General features: G+C 39.2%; 1 protein-coding gene across 15 annotated transcripts in view; it reads left to right on the top strand.

The window, feature by feature from the left end:
• Positions 1-18,929, top strand: part of Sgms1 (sphingomyelin synthase 1) — a 263,136-nt gene that overhangs the window by 215,234 nt on the left and 28,973 nt on the right. For all 15 annotated transcript variants that reach the window (XM_070021110.1, XM_070021109.1, XM_070021115.1 and 12 more), the window contains one exon: positions 6,386-7,222. In XM_070021110.1, coding sequence (XP_069877211.1) covers positions 6,600-7,222 — 623 coding nt within the window. In that variant the 5' untranslated portion in view covers positions 6,386-6,599. The remainder of the gene's footprint in view (positions 1-6,385; positions 7,223-18,929) is intronic.

Genomic DNA, 18,929 nt, shown 5'->3' with positions numbered 1-18,929 from the left:
CCCCACAAGGTTTAAAGAAAAAGAGAAAAAGGACATGGATGCCTGATTGTCTGAGATCTTTGAGGTTTGAAAAAAGTTGATAATTTGTTCCTATATTTACATGCTTTATATAAAGTGGATAAATTGTTCCTATGCTTTATATTTTTGCAGATTTTTTTTTCCTCCTTTGACCTCTCTTTGCTTTTTTGGTCTCTCATCTTGCCTTCGGAGCTAGAGCTAGCAATAGGTCACTAGCTGAGGAGAAAATTTAAGATTTTCCAGTACTTTCTTTGGAGTCACTTGCCTTCTTAAAAAATACATACATATTATATTTATATATAATACATATTAATATTATGTATTGTTTGTAGAATACTATATTTTATGCATATACATATTGAGGATTGAATATATTATATATTTGATAATACAATATATGATATATATTATATAATACACAAATGGATAGATATATTGAGTATGTATATTGAGTCTGTAGTTTTTCATTTTGGTTTCAGTTCTTTTATCTCTAGTATACTTATTGCATAGTCTCTTCAAACCTGTCCTGTTTTCTGAAATTTGTGGTTTGCTGAACTTCGTTTTGGTTACTTCTTCTTCATCAGTCCTGCCACATCATTTCCAGGGAATCGTTTCCTCACGTGCTGATTGATTTATAATACTCAATTGTTTCCATCCTCATTATAGATAATATTGATTGTTGAGAGGTGTCTATTGAGCTATTTTTGCATTTATTTTTCTTCTATATTTTCATTAATTCTGTGTGTTAGAAGTCTTATGGAGGCAGTATAAATTTTGATTTCATACTGTTGTGTACTGATTTTATGGGTCCAATTTTTCTACTCTTGCTTTATCCAAGGATTTTGTCCCAGTTCCCTGCCTAGTCATGGCTTCAGTCTATGTCAGCCCCCTACCCTGCCTCGAATCTTAAAGACCCCAACCTCTAGTTTCTAGAGTTCACATCTAGTATCCTTCTGGCCCATTGTATTACCTTTGAGCTTTTCCATTCTGGCCAGCTTCAAAATGATTCTTCTTTTGATACACGGGAAGATCCTTTTCTTCTCCTAATTATTATTGTTATTATTACTATTATTATTATTTTAGAACTTTGCTTTTGTGATCATTTCAGAAGTACACACAATTTTAAAAAAAACCAACTATCCCAGCTAACCTAGCAGTCAATTAGAAATATGTTTGCTCTCATTACAAAAAGCAGAATGGGAAGAACAGAAAGGAATTGAGTGTGTTGTGATCGAAACAGGCTGTGTTGGGCTTTCTCAGGCTGCTCCGCGGAGATGAGATCAGCTCCTATGAGAGTGAATGGAATTTGGAGCCATGGGTTATGCCCTGTCATTCCTAAGTGCTCCTAGAGTGAACCCAAGTCCAAGCACTAGAGATTAAACAGGCACATATTAAAATAGCCCAGCTGGCTTCAGACAGACAGATCTTCAGAGAGAGAGAGCTGATCTGTTTTGAATGGAAATCGATTATCTTCAGAGTCTTTGATAATTGGACTCTAAAAATGGAAGCCTGTGGAAAAACTTACAATGATGACTTGTCAGTAGAGCTATTGCAAAGTTTTTCTTATTGTAATAATGATCACTGGCAGAGTTTTCAAGTTGTCTTTGGGTAGATATTGAAGGAAATCCACCATGCCCCCTGCCCTAAGGAAATCTGAATGATAGGTTTCCATCACTGGGAGTTTCCTGAGGATGGAATGGCTTCAGGCATCTTGGGTTGGTTTCAACTTGTTCTTTGTTGGTTTGTCTCTCCTTTCAGGACCTGATGTTTTGGGACTATGGGAAATTTAAGACCTAATTATACACAGAGGGTAGAGGCTCCAGTTATTTAAGGAAGCTTACAAGCCAGTTCAGATTTTTAAGAAAGCTATTGTAGGCAGCATCAATTTTTAGTTTCACAGAGCAGCTTGTGTGTTTAAAAACATAGAATGTACTTGAAAGAAGACTTTCTCCTTTCATGCACAAATAGTATGTGTTTGTCAGAGAAATCAGAAAATTCTGTTTGTTTCCCAGAGGTAACAGTTAAGAAGTTTATACCATCTAAACTTTTGTCTCATGATATTTAACACATGTGTGTTTACAAAAGTGACATTCATTAATAAAACTATAAATTAACAAAACTATAAATGTCAGTAAATGTGGAAATACAATCTTTAGTGGAGGATTAATAGTCTATTGTATAACAATTAGTCCAACTTTAGAACTTTGAGGGTTTTCTGCTATAATGTGTCTTTCTTTAGTTTTGGGGGTAAATAAATATTTATATACATACTGCTATGGAATGACTCAGATGAATGGGAATGGGAAGGGGAGTTTACTAGTGACCCTTAGGAGTTGATACCATCAGGGGATATCTAGAGCCATGAGGGATGGTGTATTATTGGCCTAGGTGGTTTCTTGTTTTATCCTATTTTGTCAACAAAAAAATCACCTCTTTCCCTGTTACACACAGAGGGCTACTACATTTCAGTGTAGTTTTTACACTTTGGAAGGGGACATAAAGGGCAGTTAACCACTGTGTAAAGCTATTGAGCCACTGCGGAGAAGGAAGATATTGCAGATATTTTGAATCCTAAGTATTAAACATTATTAAAAAAAAAAAAACAATAGTGAAGAAGAGACCAGAAGGTGTCATTAAATGAGGATCTTCTCACGGCCAGAGTAGCCCAGAAGTAGTATGTACAGCAAGCTCATCTCAGATCTCAGCAAACCATGTCAGCATATACTTGGTTAATAAACCTGTTCCATAAGAAAATATTGCATTTCCTAACTGGAGTTGCATTGTGGGGTTGGGAGCATTATATGTAATAGCAATTTAAAATAAAAGGCCGTTAAATGGTTTATGCACCAAAAGTAGCCTTCTGGAGCTCCTGAATTTACAGATTGAAGTAAGTATGAAGTTCCTTTAGTTGAACCTTAGTGGTTGTTTTACTCATTATTTTTGTTCTTCAGATATAGATTTTATAAGTATTTAAATTAATTATTCAAATGCTAAATAAGACAACGTACACTGGCCAGCACTGGTGGCTCACTCCTGTAATCCTAGCTACTCAGGAGGCTGAGATCTGAGGATCGAGGCCACCAGAAAGCTGGAAATAGCACTGTGGCTCAAGTGGTAGAGTGCTTGCTTTGAGCTCAATTGCTCATGAGCCCCCATATAAAATGAAACAAAACACACACACAAAAAAAAAGTTATTGCTGTAGACTGTGGAAAGTTTTAGTAAATGTGAAGGCCTTTTTCTAAACTTGACACGTGTCAAAAATTTTACTAGTAAAAGAACATGATTATTAATTTGTATTGCTGTTTGGCAAAATAGATTCATGGGTAGTTTTAAAGTCTGAGGTCATTGTTACATGTACAACAATTTTGATCTTGCATGAGGTCAGCTAGAAGCTTTGAGAGTCTCCATGTTGCTTTTGTTTAGAAGTTTTGAAGCAGGATGTTTGTTTACTCTAGACTATAGAATGGAGTAGTCTTGAAAGGCTATGGAGAGAAGGATCTTAAAAAAAGAATCCGGAAGCCAGGCACTGGTGGCTCATGTCTCTAATCCTAGCTATTCAGGAGGCTGAGATCTGAGGATTGCAGTTCAAAGTCAGCCTGGGTAGGAAAGTCTGTGAAACTCTTATCTCCAATAAACCACCGGAAAACTCTGTGGCTCAAGTGGTAGAGCACTAGCCTTGAGCTGAAGTGCTGAGGGACAGTGTCCAGGCCTAACGTTCAAGCCCATGACCAAACAACAACAACAACAACAAAGACTCTGGACTTGAGAAGTAGATGGGGAATTCTAAAACAGAAAGAATCAGAAAGGATATGTTAAGAAGGGAATAATTTTGTTGTCCTAGTTAATTGTGAGTAGAAGCCATTAGTTTATATTGTTACTTTTTATGAGTTGCCATGGCTATTAGAAAATATCTGATGCAGGCAGGTTCTGGTGGCTCATGCCTATAATCCTAACCTCTCAGGAGGCTGATATCTGAGAATCCAGGTTCAAAACCAGCCCAGGTCAAGGGCTTTGCTTGAGACTCTTATCTCCAATTAACCAATAGAAAACTGGTACTGGAGCTGGGCTCAAAGAGGTAGAGCAAAAAGAGCTCAGGAACAGTGCCTAGACCCAGAGTTCAAGCCCCATAACTGACAGAAAAACAAGAAAAGAAAGTATGTGATGGAAGTTAGGTATTCCTTTATCAAGAGGAATAGTGAGAACCGTGACAGACCATTTTTGATTTCCCTCTATTGTTTCCTACCACTTGATTTTTAAATTAAAACTTTTTGGAAATTATCTTTAAGTAGTTGTGCAAAGGAGCTGTCTTTCAACAAAACAGCTTATGAATATAATGCATCTTAAAGTTTACCATTATTTAAGAGGGATTAGATGCTTTACTCTTCCCCCAGAGAGACGTGAAAAAACAGCTTGGCCTTGGTATGGTCGCTGTGGTCCTGAGTGGTTTTCCATCCTGGTAGACTTCCGTGTGAGAGGAAGGGAAAAAAGAGGAACTTGGGTGAGAAGCTGGTTGAATACTCCACTAGGCGTTGTTCTATAGCTTCTGTAAGCCCCTTCAGTCTGTTGAGGATTCTCTTGGCTGTTACTTTGCTGAGGAGGTTTTGAGGGTCTAGTGCTAGTGAGATCCCCTTTTCTGCATGATCCCTCATTTGGTGTGTGTATCTTCTCACCATTCTGGGCAGTACTTGTTGCACTTGAAGTTTCTTTGCAGTGCTTATGTGCAGCGATTCAATTTGGTTCTACATTTCTCTCTAGAGAATGAACATCATATTCTCCCTGACCATCCAAATTAGTTTAAAGAAGTTTCAGTAGGGTTTCTGTCCCCCCTCTACCACACCCCCTTCCCCCTACCCCGCCAATAATTCACCTATGTGGTATGAAGTCAGCAAAGTATTTTTTTTTAATTGTATTTTATTTTATTTGAGAACATACTGTACAGGGGGGCTACAATTACATGGGCAGGATAATGCATACATTTCTTACCAAGCATTGCAGCCTCCTCCTTTGTTTACCCTTCACTTCCCTTCCCCGCCTCCCCCCTCCCCCCACCCAATTTTACCCCCCTCCCCCCACCCAATTATACCCCCCTCCCCCCCCCACACCGACATTGTAAAGCTGGTTTTGACATGACATTTTGTACTTCTCATTGTTGCAACAGGTCCACCTGAATCCTTAAACGACTTGTTTGTCCCCATCTCCTCCACATGTTATACTGACATCAAATATAGTGAAAGCGGGGGTTACACTGTGGGGGAGGGACATACAAAGCAACAAAGAAATAATCTTATAAATGCGTTAGAAACACATGCATGAAAGAAACGAAAACATTAAAATACATATTTAAGGGTTCATTTTCCTAACATCACATTATCTGACTTTTTCCGCTTGACTCATACCTATACTAGATATTGCAAATAAGGGAAACCATGGGACCTATGCTTTTTTGGGCCTGGCTTACTTCACTTAATATAATTTTTTCCAAACCTTTCCATTTCCTAACAAATGGGGAAATGTCATTCTTTCTGATGGAGGCATAGAATTCCATTGTGTATATATACCACATTTTCTTGATCCATTCATCTACTGAGGGGCATCTGGGTTGGTTCCATATCTTAGCTATGGTAAATAATGCTCAGCAAAGTATTTTTGAGGATATTGCGCAGTTATTGATAGAACACCTTTTGAGCCCTGAGAACATGAGCTATGTGGTAGGTTTTCCACAGTGGTTCAAAAGCTTCCAGAAAAGGCTAGGCAGACTTGTATCCTGGAGGGTGGGGTAAGGGAGGTATACCACATTAGAGTCTCACAAGAGAGAACACCCAAGTCATTTACAAGGTCTGGAATATCTTTTGAAGTTCTAACTACTAACAGGGGTGGACCAGTTGTCCATTCTCAGTCCATAGCCAGTTTGGGGCTCAGTCAGAAAAGTTAGAAAAGTGTGGGGAGTAGGAGAGCTTTTAAAAAGTGAATTTTGAGAAATCCTGGTAAGTACTTTGTTTACTGAGGATATCCTTACACTTTTCACTCCCTATTATGTACTTGTGCATCTGGGAAATTGTGGTATGCAGTTCCTGAACTTATTTAGCTTTAGAGTTCTTTTTTTAATGCATAGAACATTTTATCAAATTATGTTTTGCCAAAACCACCTTTAGCAACCTGTTACTCGTAATTACACATTGTTCAAAACCAGTTTCATGCTTCATCAGAGAAGAACCAGGAAGTCAGAGATTTCTGAAACTAGAACATGTTTGAAAACGTATGGAGTTTACCAATAGTTGACTTTCCACTTTTATACGATAAGGCCTTGTATCTGAAGAAGTTGGTTTGGAAGTTCAAGTATCCTGACTTTTTCTTTTGCTTTCACAGAAGGAAGAAACCTGTTGAAAAATGAGGTGAATTAATGCTTGGGTACTCAGGAACCCTGGACAGCTACATGAGGTGTTTAAAAACTGCCCTCACCATCTTGCCAAACAAGTCTCTGCTCATGAGGCCTAACAACATGAACCAGCCAAGAAAGGACAGTGTCCTGCCCTGTAGGAACAGTGACTGCTGACCACGGAGAGCAAACTGGGCCAGTACCATGAAGGAAGTGGTTTATTGGTCACCCAAGAAGGTGGCAGACTGGTTGTTGGAGAATGCTATGCCAGAATACTGTGAACCTCTGGAACATTTCACAGGCCAGGATTTGATCAACCTAACTCAAGAAGACTTCAAAAAACCCCCATTGTGCCGAGTCTCTTCTGACAACGGACAGCGGCTCTTGGACATGATAGAGACCCTGAAAATGGAGCACCACATGGAAGCACACAAAAATGGCCATGCCAACGGGCACCTCAGCATTGGTGTAGATGTCCCCACCCCTGATGGCAGCTTCAGCATCAAGATTAAACCCAATGGGATGCCAAATGGGTATAGGAAAGAGATGATAAAGATCCCCATGCCGGAACCAGAGCGCTCCCAGTACCCCATGGAGTGGGGCAAGACTTTTCTGGCCTTTCTTTATGCACTTTCCTGTTTTGTTCTCACCACAGTGATGATCTCGGTCGTCCATGAACGAGTACCTCCTAAGGAGGTGCAGCCTCCACTACCGGACACATTTTTTGACCATTTTAACCGGGTGCAGTGGGCCTTTTCTATTTGCGAAATTAACGGCATGATCCTTGTAGGACTCTGGTTAATTCAGTGGCTGCTTTTAAAATACAAGTAAGTAAAGTAAAAGCTTCAAAATTCAACAATAGGCAGGGTTTGCACTCCTGACATCTGATTATCATTCGGCATCAAATACATTAATATTGGAATCAAAGCACTTGAATTCTTTTTTTCCTTTTCCTTTTAAAACTACATCCTATGAAGCTAACTAAAGCTTTGTCAACATTAAGAAAATAATTGTGTTTATTTCCTGTTTTGTACAGGGATTCATATAGAATCCAGGTTAATAGGATTATGAGAAGTGATTTATTTTTACTTCAAAAGAATGGCCTCAGGCATTTTCAGGGTGCAGGTTATTGAATAACAGATAAACTACCTAGTCTTGTTTGATGCTACTAACTTATTAAGGAAATTGTTGGCAGTTGGTCAAATCACTGTAAATGTTTGGATAGCTTTTCCCATGCAGTTAGACCTGTAAACCTTACTAATTGTTTCCACATGGAATTCAGAACAGCTTATCCCACAGTGACTTGGGATGTTGGGAAGTTGATTCCTTAGGACTATGACTTCATTTAGGTAGATGTAGTGCCCAGGTACCTAGTGGATTTCTACCTTTTGGAATGTGTAGCACTTAAAGCCTATGTGACTATGCCAGTCCAGGTTCTTGGGATAAGTAGGCAGCTTCACTTTGTTTCCAGTAGGTTCAGAGTGGCTTTCGTGCCCTAAGTTCTAAACTTAATTGGGACCTTGGGTAACTTCGGTAAACACTTGCCTTTGGTTTGAATTAATTGTGTTTGTCATTGGTACTGATTTTCTTCTGAGTGGAATATCTTCATGGCTTTTCCTGCATGGGGGTTGGGAATCAGTTTAAGGAACAAGAAGTTCTCTGTGGTGAATGGTGTTTTCATGACCTATACTGTAGGTGAATATTAAACAGATCATCTTAAGTCAAGAAAACAAATTGTGAGCTGAGTGTTCATGCTGCACTTTCTCTTCAGTTCCCCCCACCCACCCCGTGGACATGGCGTTTTATAGAGACTTTAAATTTATAAATTATGTAGCTATAAATGGAAATGAAGACAGTGCCTGACTTTTATTTCTTCTTCTTTTCTCTTTTTTTCTTTCTGGCCAGGGGAAGACTTAGTTTTAGATAAAGAAAATCATGAGGAAGCAAATGTTTGTTTGGGGCTGGTTTGACATAATTTGAAATACAGTTGTTGGTTGGGCTGCTTTTGATTTGGTGAAAAACCTGTTTATGGTGTTTTCATTTTGAGAGCCTAAACAAAGAAGAATAGGATTTAGAAGTAATGAGATGCTCAGAAGTCATTTTGGACTGTCAAATTTGGACTGCTTTTGTTTTACACTCTGTAGATTGCTTTTGTCTTACACTCTGGCTTTTCAATTTTTTTTTTTTCATTTAAAAGCCCAGTCGGGGTGAAATGCCAGTACTATTCCTTTATGAAGGCCATGTCAGCTCAAATTATGCTTCCCACTTTTTCCTGATGTCTGTTATTTTGTTTATATGAGTTTGTTTTTTCATCATAGTCCTGACATCCAAATAAATAATTTATTGCCCCCAGAATATAACTCTCAGAAAGACATACCATGATTGTCACAGAACTGTGATTTTTTTTTTTTTTTTTGGTCGGTTGTGGGGCTTGAACTCTGGGCCTAGGCGCTGTCAGAACTGTGATTTTTTTAAATAATCTTATTCTTGTTGTAAGAGAGCTCCTAACTAGAACACTATAATTTCTTGAAAATAAGCCCTGATCTTTTTCCCAGCAGGGAAATTTCCCCACAATCTGTTTATCTTTATACCTTCTCATTTCATTATTTTTCTAGTGCTTATTGCCAGGATTATAGTCATTTATGTATTTAAATAGTTCAGCAGCAATAAACCAGTTGATTTGTGTCTCATGAAAAATTAACACAGTTCTGGGATGCAGGTAGCCCTGCATCCTTGCCCAGCCCTGGCCTATCATATTGGACAGCTTGGGTGAATTCCTTAGTCTCAAAAGCCTTGTTTTTCTTAGAGAAAATATGGGCCTTTCAGTATAGATTTTTGTTGTCCTATGTAACTATGAATTGTGTTTGATCCTAATGCTGTTGGCTAGGCCATAAGTTGCATGCAGTTTTAACTAGCTTCAGAGTGTTTTTGTCCCAAATGTATTCAAATGAAGAGTCTTCATAAGTCTTCTCTCTGAGCTCTGGTGGAACAGAGACAAGGAAAATGGAAACAGGCTATTGTTGTAAGCATCCTCCATCCCTGACCTGGGCCATATCCCTGCTCTCCGGTCTCCTTTGAGACACCTTGATTTGAGTGTATGTGGCTCAGTAGCCTCTAAAGGGGTAGGCAAAAGAGATGATACATGAGCAGCAGTATTATTGATGAGCTTCCTTTCCCTGGCACTCACAAAGATTAAAATCTTCTGTAGTATCAGAGAGACTCCTTTCTAGTTAATTGACTGTTAAGAGTATAGCAGTTCTATTCATGCAGCGTTTTGAAGAAATGAGTCATTCTAGTTATGGGGGTATCATGATTTAACAGAGTTAAACCTCTACCTCTTTTTTTATTTCATTTTTTTGAGTTTTAACCCCTCACCCCAACCTCTGCTAGGAGGTTACCAACACATTTTATTCAACCCTTTAATTTGGCTACTAATTCCCAACAGGGCATTTTACTTGATTTTAAGAATACTAGAACTCTTAAAACAAATCAAACAATAAAACATCAGCCTAAACCAAACTGTGGCTCATACCTGAAATCTAAGCTGAGATCTGAGGATCTTGGTTTGAAGCTATTCTAGACAGACAAATTCAGGAGACTCTTATGTTCCATTAACCAGCAAAAAGCCAGAAGTGGAGCTGTAGCTCAAGTGGGAGAGCACCAGTCTTGAGTGAACACTCTAAGGAACAGCACCCTGACTTCAAGCCTTAGTACTAGCATGCATACACACATGCCAGCCTATTCCTTAGCCTTTATGCTTTCTGTTTAGAGAAAAAACAGGATGAACTGTAGAGGATGCCTTACTGAGATCCTAGAACTAGGCCCAAATCCCCCAACAACAACCCTATAGTCAGATCTTGGAGATGCTGAAAACCTTGATGTTGAATTTGTAATACTATGACATTTGGTTGGTTCTGTGTTGTATAGGGTAGTCTTTTACTGTTAAAAGTTTTGGATTTCTGTACTTATTTTTCCTTCCTTTCACTTTTTACATCTCCCCATCGTGTCTGAAGATATATATGCTTGTATATACATGTATCCATGCGGGAGTTCCGTGAGAAGTGGAAAGCAGCGATAATGCCTGTCCTTGAGAGCTTTTTTGGTTTTTAAAATTGTAAATAATGTTGTCTCCCCATTTAGAATTGGACTTTCAAGCCACTGACTAGGAAAAATTCCTGGGAAATCTCTGCATTTCTGTCAGACATCACTGCAAAACAGGTATCCCTTGTTTTAAGAAAGCATGATAAAGAATATACAGTATTAAGCTTATAGATGATAAAGCCTAAGGACTTTTCATGCATGACTAAGTCTTGGCTAGCACCGTGGCACCTCTGTGTAATATGGGTGGCCCCACTCTGTCAAGCCAATGCAAACCCTGGCAGAGGAGAAGGCCCGAGGGGCAGGACTGTAGGGTTTCCAATCAAAAGTTGTCTCATCATCAAAGCAATCTTATGACTGAGTGTGGTGATCAGAATACCTCAGACTCAACTTGTCTAAAACCAGATTTGGTAGTTGTTTCTTCTAATTTATTTGTCCTCCACTTGGGCCAGTGGCATTTTCTCAAAAACTAGAACAACTCACTTCCTCTTATCCAGTTAGTGTGAATTCTGTAAATTCTACGTTCAGATATATCTCTTCTTTCCATTCCTAACTGGTGCTCTGTAGTGGGAGCTTAGGTAGGAAACCAGCTCTTTAGCCAGAAGCTCAGAGTTCTTCATAATCAGATCCCAATCAAACCTACCATACTTCTAGCTACCTCACTCCAGATTTCTCTATCTCCTTAAGTGCCTATCACTTACCATTCTATCGGTTGCATATGTGTCTCCTCCACTGCTAAATTTCACAAAGGAGGAAAACAAGATCCAATCATCTTCCACCTCTGTATGGGGCTGCCTGGCTCAGATTCTGGCATATAGAAATGCCTTGAAAGTTGTTTATTCCAGATCCATTCATTTATGCAGCTTAAGTCCACTGAGCAGCCTACTGTGTGTGGGCACTTGTAGGCCCTGGGGATGCTACAGTGAGCAGAGGATTTGGATGCTCTTATGAAGCTTGTAGTCTGCCCAGGGTTTAGGCAAACAGTGAGCAAATGAATGTATAATGCCATGGAAATGGAGAAATCCTGGGAGTATAAAGGGCTAGTGAGTATTGGAAATTGTGGGGCAACAGTGGTCATTTAGATTGAGTAGTAGGTTACTAATGAGATGACAAGTTAGCAGATCCCTGAATCAAATTGGGGAGACTCTCATGCAGGTGTTTGTGGGAGAGAAGTCTAGGCAGAAGACAGCAAGTGGAGTTTTAGAGGCTTATTTGAGGAATACCCAAAGGTCTAAATGGCCCAATGGGTTGGGAGAAGGCCTTGAAGTGCAAACTGTGCTCAGCTAGGATGTGAAGGGTAAACCAAAGGAGAAGGGTGCAATGCTTGGTAAGAAATGTACGCATTATCCTGCCCATGTAATTGTAACTCCTCTGTACAGTATGTTCACAAATAAAATTAAATTAAATTAAAAAAAAACTGTGCTCAGCTAGGGCAGGTGGGGATTTTATTTCAAGTGTGGTGAATCACTGGAGTATAATAATGTGATTGAAAGATTGGCTGCATAGGCAACAGAGAAGGAAGCGATGAAGCTGCAGCGTAGGTGAGGACACCGCTGCGGTGGTCCCAGTGGTGGACTGAACTTCACTCAGGTGTTTGTCCAGTGAATAAAATTCATGCTGGGAGGAAAGATGGGATGAACTCTTTCTAGAAATTTTTGCTTCTGTTGTGTTTGGAGGTGCCTATCTTTTGTAGCTACTCGTCCATCTTCTCTTACACTTCTAACATGATTTTCAGCTCTGTCTGCAAATCTTTGATTTTTGTGTGAAATTTTTAGGGAGATAAGAGTTTACTAGTTCAGAGGCTGTTGCAATGTGACTATATTGGTCGAATCATGTATATCCTGGTAAAAGTTTCAGTGGTTTATAGGGTTAGGTTTTTGCCTAAAATGACTAACATAAATCAACTGGGATGGGGAACAGTTATATAAGGATGAATTAAATACTGCCACATATATTGGTCTACTGATAATAAAAAATATTTGAAGAAGAAAGGAAAGGAGTCATTGGATAGTTGAGTTATGGGTGGAGTTGAGTTTAATGAAAGTAGAGCTATGGCTAGGGGGGTGAAGCATATTCTTTTTTGAACTGTTACATAGAGTTGTAGTGAGACTGATGAATGGAAATGGTCACTGAATGGGCTCTTTGAAAAACTGATCCTGCATCAGAAAGCAAGGAACTAGAGAAGGGAAATATTTGACAGATTCTGTTCATGACCTCTATATTTAGAAGTGTTTCTAGGGGCTTTGTTGATCCCACAGGAAGGAACAGCTACTATTTTCCAGAGTGGCTTTTCTGGGATTTTACTTAGTATACTGGGATGGATTTTTGGATGTTTACCAGCATGATGTATTTTAGATTCAGAGATAATTTGGGGAAAGACATTTTTGTTTTTTAATTTGTTTAGTGGCACTAAGGATTGAATCAGTGCCTTGTGCATGCTAATAAGCACATGTTCTACCCATGAGCTATACTCACAGCTTTATTGTATATCTTAACCTTTAATAAGCCTTTGATAAAGGGTATGATTTTAGAGGGACTTTCAGTTGAGTTTTTGCCAATATAAGACTAACATTTTCTTCTCTTCTGTGACTGCAGTCTAATTTCTCAGGACAAAATCTTTGAGCTGATTGACAGTCACTTCTGTCAAATGCTAATCTGATTGTTTAGGGTTTGTGTTCTATTTAATAGACTTGACTCCATACTAACATTATATTATCCTATTTTAATTTCGTCAGTGTTCCTTTTCATATTCAATTGATTGAATGAAAGTACTTACTCATTCTTCCAATCTCCAAGGTGGTTAAATGACCACAGATACTGAGGACATTTTTTCATGTCTTTGAGGTTATAATTAAAGTTCTTAGAAGTACTTGAAACCAAGAAATTTGACATGAAGCAAGTCTTTCCAGATTTTTAGTCAGTAACTTGTTTTCTAAATTCCAGAACACTTTCTTAAGTTCATTTCACTGTGTTATAATTAACCTTATCCTGTGATAGACTAGAAGGCTTGTCTCTAATGGAATTTCCTACTATCTTTCTATTTGCCAAATTACTGGAGACTGTGCTAGGCATGTAACAGAGAACAGCAAGGCAGTTGCCTAGAGATTATATTCAGGGGAATTCTGGTTCTTTCAGAAACATCTCAGCTGTTCTGTTGAAATTCTGTCCAAGTATAAAACTCATGAGGACAAAATTCTCTCATGTTACTGTAGCTTCTTTGGCAGCACTCCTGTATTTAATTGGCTGATAAACTGCCACATTCCTCTCCAGTAGTGAAGTAAGATAAGAGCTCAGTGATTGTCTCTCCCCTTCCTTTTTCTTCTCTCCATGCGTATATCTGCATCTATTTTATGTTCATCCTTTATTCTGTTCCTTTTCATCTATGTTATCAAAAATCATTTCATCCTACTCAAGAGACAGATTCCTAACTAGAGTCATAACATTTTTTAAAATCACGCACTGTATCATTATTTTGAAACAATCAGTGTTATTCTCTTCTCTCAGTGAGGATATGTGAACCTTGGAGGATCTACTGACTTGTTCATCGTGCCACCACAGCCGACACTGAGGACTAGATGCCCTTCATTATCAGTCCAGTTTGGAGATTTTCTGGTACATCAAGCACTGTTCCTCTGGAGATGTATTTTTTTTCTTAGCAGATACAGTAGCATATGGTGTGTGTGCCTAGGACAAAGATAATGAAAACACATTAGTTCAAGGGGTTTGTTGTGTTGGCATGTCTTTGTTGTTGCTAATGATTGAGACAGAATCTTTCCAGGCATCCCGCTCTAGTCTTGAACTTGCTATGTAGTATAAGGTGGCTTTGAATTGTTGACAATTGTATTATTGCTGTGGTATTCCCGTGTGGTATTCTAGTGGTAGTTATGTGGCTGTTTCCTTGGGATGGTCACATCTTCTGCACATTGTGGAAATGTACATAGCTTGGTCCTAATTGACTTCTTGGTGGGGCTCTGCTTACCACCCTTCTAGAAAGAACATCATGTTTGCCAAAACCTCACTTTTGCTTCTCCATTGAAGACCCCTGACCAGGTCAGTCCAAGTTCATTCCTTTCTCTCGTGGTTTCAGCCAGGCATTTTCTTCTTTCCTTTTGCTGCTGATCCTTCTTTCCTTTTCTAGGGACTTCCCCTTAACCTCTTCTCTTCCCAGATTATCAGGACCTTGTATCCTTTCTGTCCCTCTGTTGTGCCCTTTGTGTGTCCTCCGCTTTCTTTTCCTCTTCCACTAGGAACATTGTAACACAGGACATCTTAGGTGCTGGGTGGCAGGTTCAGTGCAGATTGTGCCTTGCTTTTCATTTTACCTTAGGTAACTGATGGTGTCACCTGCTTTCACCTGTTCTGATTTCTACCACTTTAGGTCTCATGACCTAAATACTAGCCTAAACTCTAGAAGTGTAAGGAAACTAAATTTTACTCTGGATGATCCCTAAAATTTTTGATCCCAGCAATTTAGCTTTTAAGTTACTCTAAGCATATTAGGAGACATTTGAAACTGAGAGACAAGATAAAAGGAAGAGAATAAAACATTATAAAGATGTATGATAGTATTTTTGGATAATGTTTTATAATTTTTACTAATAAACTCAAGAACACTTACATGATGCATCTTCTTTGTAGGCAGTTTAGAAGATAATAATAAATGATCCAGTATGGATGTGTCCCCTAAAAGTTCACAAGTGGGAAAATTGATCCTCAAATTCATATGTGAATAGTGTTTGGAGGCAGGTCTTTAGGGTACATTGGGATTAGATGAAGTCATGAGGGCGGGGTCCTCCATGGTGGTAGTCCTATCTACCCTGTTGTCACATGTGTTCCATCTTGCCATGTGATGCCTGCACCAGGCTCTTGGACTTCACAGCCTGCAGAACCATAGCAAGGCACCTCAACTCATACAGAATATGTCGCTGTAAGCTGGCTGGTGTCCCTGTTCTCCAACCCCAGATAGCATCAACACCAAGATCCTTTTAGCAAATGAGGAGGTTCTATCAGACCTTGTCACTTCATATACTTTTTCCCTGATTTACTTGCTGGTCAGCAAATACTGCATCCCAGCCTCTGAAATCTTCTCTCAGAGATATTTACTTCCTGGTTCATCTCTATAGAAGGAGACCTTCTCTCATGAACTTAGCTTCAAATTGTAACTCACCTTTGCCCATTGACATTACCACTGAATGTTACCATTCAGCACATACCTAACATGCTCTGTGTTTTACCTGTTTATTTTCTACTTCCTCTACCATAATAAACACCAAGAGATAGGCTTTTTCCATTCTGTTCAACTGCTATATTCCCAATACCAAGAATAATGGTACATATATTCAGTATGTGACTGAATAAACAATAATAGCTAGGAAGTCTATGCTGATGACATTTTTTTGAAGACCCTACCTTTGTTTTTTGTCAGTTGAGGGGTTTGAACTCAGGGCCTGGCCACTGTTCCTGAGCCACAGCACCACTGCTGGTTTTCTGGTGGTTAATTGGAGATAAGATTCTCACATACTTTCCTGCCTGGGCTGACTTTGAACTGTGATCCTTAAATCTCAGGTTCTGGAGTAGCTAGGATTACAGGTGTGAGTTACCAGTACCTGGCAAGACTGTACCTTTCAGACCAGAGATAATTTTGTAATATGGGCTACTCTTTACAAATTACCCAAACTAGTATAGTGTAGATCATTCCCTAGACTTAGACAACTCTGCACTGTAGTGCAGATTTTGTACAGAGAAGCTTGTGAGATGCAGGGGGTGTATAGTCTAAGCCCCTCACTTGTTTTTGAGCAGTTGATTGATAATCTAAAGATGGCTTGGTGGTAATTCTTTCATTGACTGTGGTCTAGCATAGTACTTAAACTCTCAATACCTTAATTTCTTCTTCTGTAATTATTTTCTTCTCCTGCAGTGTAGATGCCCAAGAAATATTAAATGAGATCAACGTCTCCCAAGAAAGCATTTTTATTTTGAATTGTTTGTTCTACAGCATTTGGTTTTTGCCCTTTCATTTGTTTGACAAACCTTTCCTTGGAATTTTCTTTGCAGAAGTCCTGAATTCAAAGCCTCAGATATTCATGATCTGCCCTCTGGAGCAGTGGGGGGCCACTCTTCCCAGGCTGTGGTGGGTGGAGAACCTATATAGAGCATTAGGGAGACAGTAAGGGAAGGGAGAAAGATGGCAGAATTCACAGATCTCAATCTTCAAGGCTCTCAGTCCCAGTTGATGTGCGGCGCCATCTCAATAAAGGTTTTAAATTAAAACATGAGTGTGGGAAAAAAGGGAAGGTGAATGGAAAATGAATATGGCAGATTGACAAACATTTAAGGACCATACATGTCATAGTAACTCTCCCTGAGTAAGGCACAACTCCCCCTAACAGCTTTCTCTAAAAGAAGGAATGAGACGCTGCTTCTGTAGGTAGCTGTGGTAACAGTGTCACTATTAAAAAATAAAGCCCGTCTTCTGGATCCATGGATTCTGAAAATATCCTGGAAAAAAACTATATCTGTACTAAACATGAGCAGACTTATTTTTTCTTGTCATTATTCCCTGGTTAATACAGTATAACAGCTATTTATTATATAGCATTTTGTTTGGCATAACTCACCTAGATATGATTTCAAGTGTAAGGGAGTATATGAATACATTATATGCATATGCTACCCACTTTTTGTAAAAGATTTGAGCATCTTTAGATTTTTGGAATCCCAGAGAGACTCTGGAACTAATTCCTAAAGGGAAAACTACCAAAAGCTAGGAAAAAAGTATTGAAATGACTGATAGGATGGGAGGGCTCTGTCCTGTGGGGACTCTGGAATGTTCAGGTAGATGATTAGGGCTAGAGCAGAAAATAATGGGAAAAACCAGGGTAAAATATTTACAAGTGAATGTGAGAAACTGAGATTGGCTTTAGGGAGTAAAGAGTGGCCCTGGTTGAAGAGAATTGTAAAAGGAGACTGGAGCCAGGCACCGATGATTCAGCATGTAATCCTAGTTAACTCAGGAGGCTAAGATCTGAGGATCAAAATTCGAAACCAGCCCTGGCAGAAAAGTCCCAAGAGACTCTTATCTCCAATAAACTACTCAGATAAAGCCAGAAATGGTGCTGTGCCTCAAGTGATAGAGTGCTAGTCTTGAGCACAAAGAGGCTCAGGGACAGTACCCAGGCCCTGAGTTTCCCCCCCAGGACTGGGGGGGGGGGAGGAGAAAAAGAAAAAAGAGGAGTCCTGAGAGTTTGAACTAAGAGTTGATAAGCAGTTGTCACAGTGGAATAGCTATCTAATTTTATTTGGGACCTGCAGAAGGGTGTCTGGAGGATTATGAGTAGAGGAAAACGAAGGTATAGATAGATAGAACTGCTTTAGGGGAGGCAATCTCTGAAGCAAATGACTACCACAGTGGAATGAAGAAATATTTTAGAAGACAGAGAAGGGCTGGCATTGATCCTACTTAAAGGCAAGAGGGTCTTTGTAGAGCGTGATCCAAAGCACTGAGGGCTAAAGTGGAAGTATAGAGGAAGATGATAAGGGCAGAGGGAGGCCAGGGTAGCCAGAGACTAGGAAGATGCAGGGCCTTATGGTCTTGGGGAAGAATTGGAGTTCATTCAAAATGTAATTGAGAGAGCCATTAAAGGATGTAATCTGTTTAACTTCTTCTTTTTTTTTTTTTAGAAAAGAATATTGTAGATACTCTCTGTAGAATGGATTTTGAGATTTTTAATCCAGGCAATCAAAATAAAATACCATAGACTATGTGGTTTATAAACACCTACAGTTTCTCAGTTGTGGAGGCCAAGGAGTCCAAGATTATTGCTTAACCGCCTTCTTGATTCACTGATAACTGACATCTAGCTCTGTCTTAATGTGGTAGAAGGCTATCTAGTTCCCTGCTTCTTTGTTAAGAGCACTAAAATCCCATTCTGGAGGGCTGTGTTCTGTGATCTTACCACTATGATTTGGGATTGTGGGGAGGGTGTGCATGAATGTTTAGGCTGTGATTGGAGGCCAGAGTGGCAGTAGGAACCAGAAGGAGATGGAACATTGTGGAATGGATGACTTTAGAATGACTAAACACAAGAAGGATGTGATAATAAGCATGTCTGACTGGCCACAGACTCAAAACAGAAATGACAACTGGGCACTTACAACTTTGGATAGCTATGTGGTATGTCAGGATTTTATTTAGAGCTTGCTAACATAGTATTAATGAAATTGCTAGTCTTTTTTAGAGTTCTGGTGAATGTGAACTATCACATGAAACACTAAATTAATGAAACATTTAAGTAGCTTTTGAAAAGTTATTAAAATGCAATAGAATGTTACTCATCTATGAGCACTTAAAACAGATTTCTTCACCATGTGAGGCAATTTTTTTTATTGTGAAAATACTGTACAGAGGGGTTACAATTACATGGGCAAGGTAATAAG

This window comes from Dipodomys merriami, unplaced genomic scaffold (genome assembly GCF_024711535.1).
Source record: "Dipodomys merriami isolate MVZ:Mamm:240054 unplaced genomic scaffold, mDipMer1.0.p SCAF_14, whole genome shotgun sequence".
Classification (NCBI taxonomy): Eukaryota; Metazoa; Chordata; class Mammalia; order Rodentia; family Heteromyidae; genus Dipodomys; species Dipodomys merriami.
Note: the sequence above shows the minus strand (reverse complement) of the source record. Positions and strands in the feature narration are given on the sequence as shown.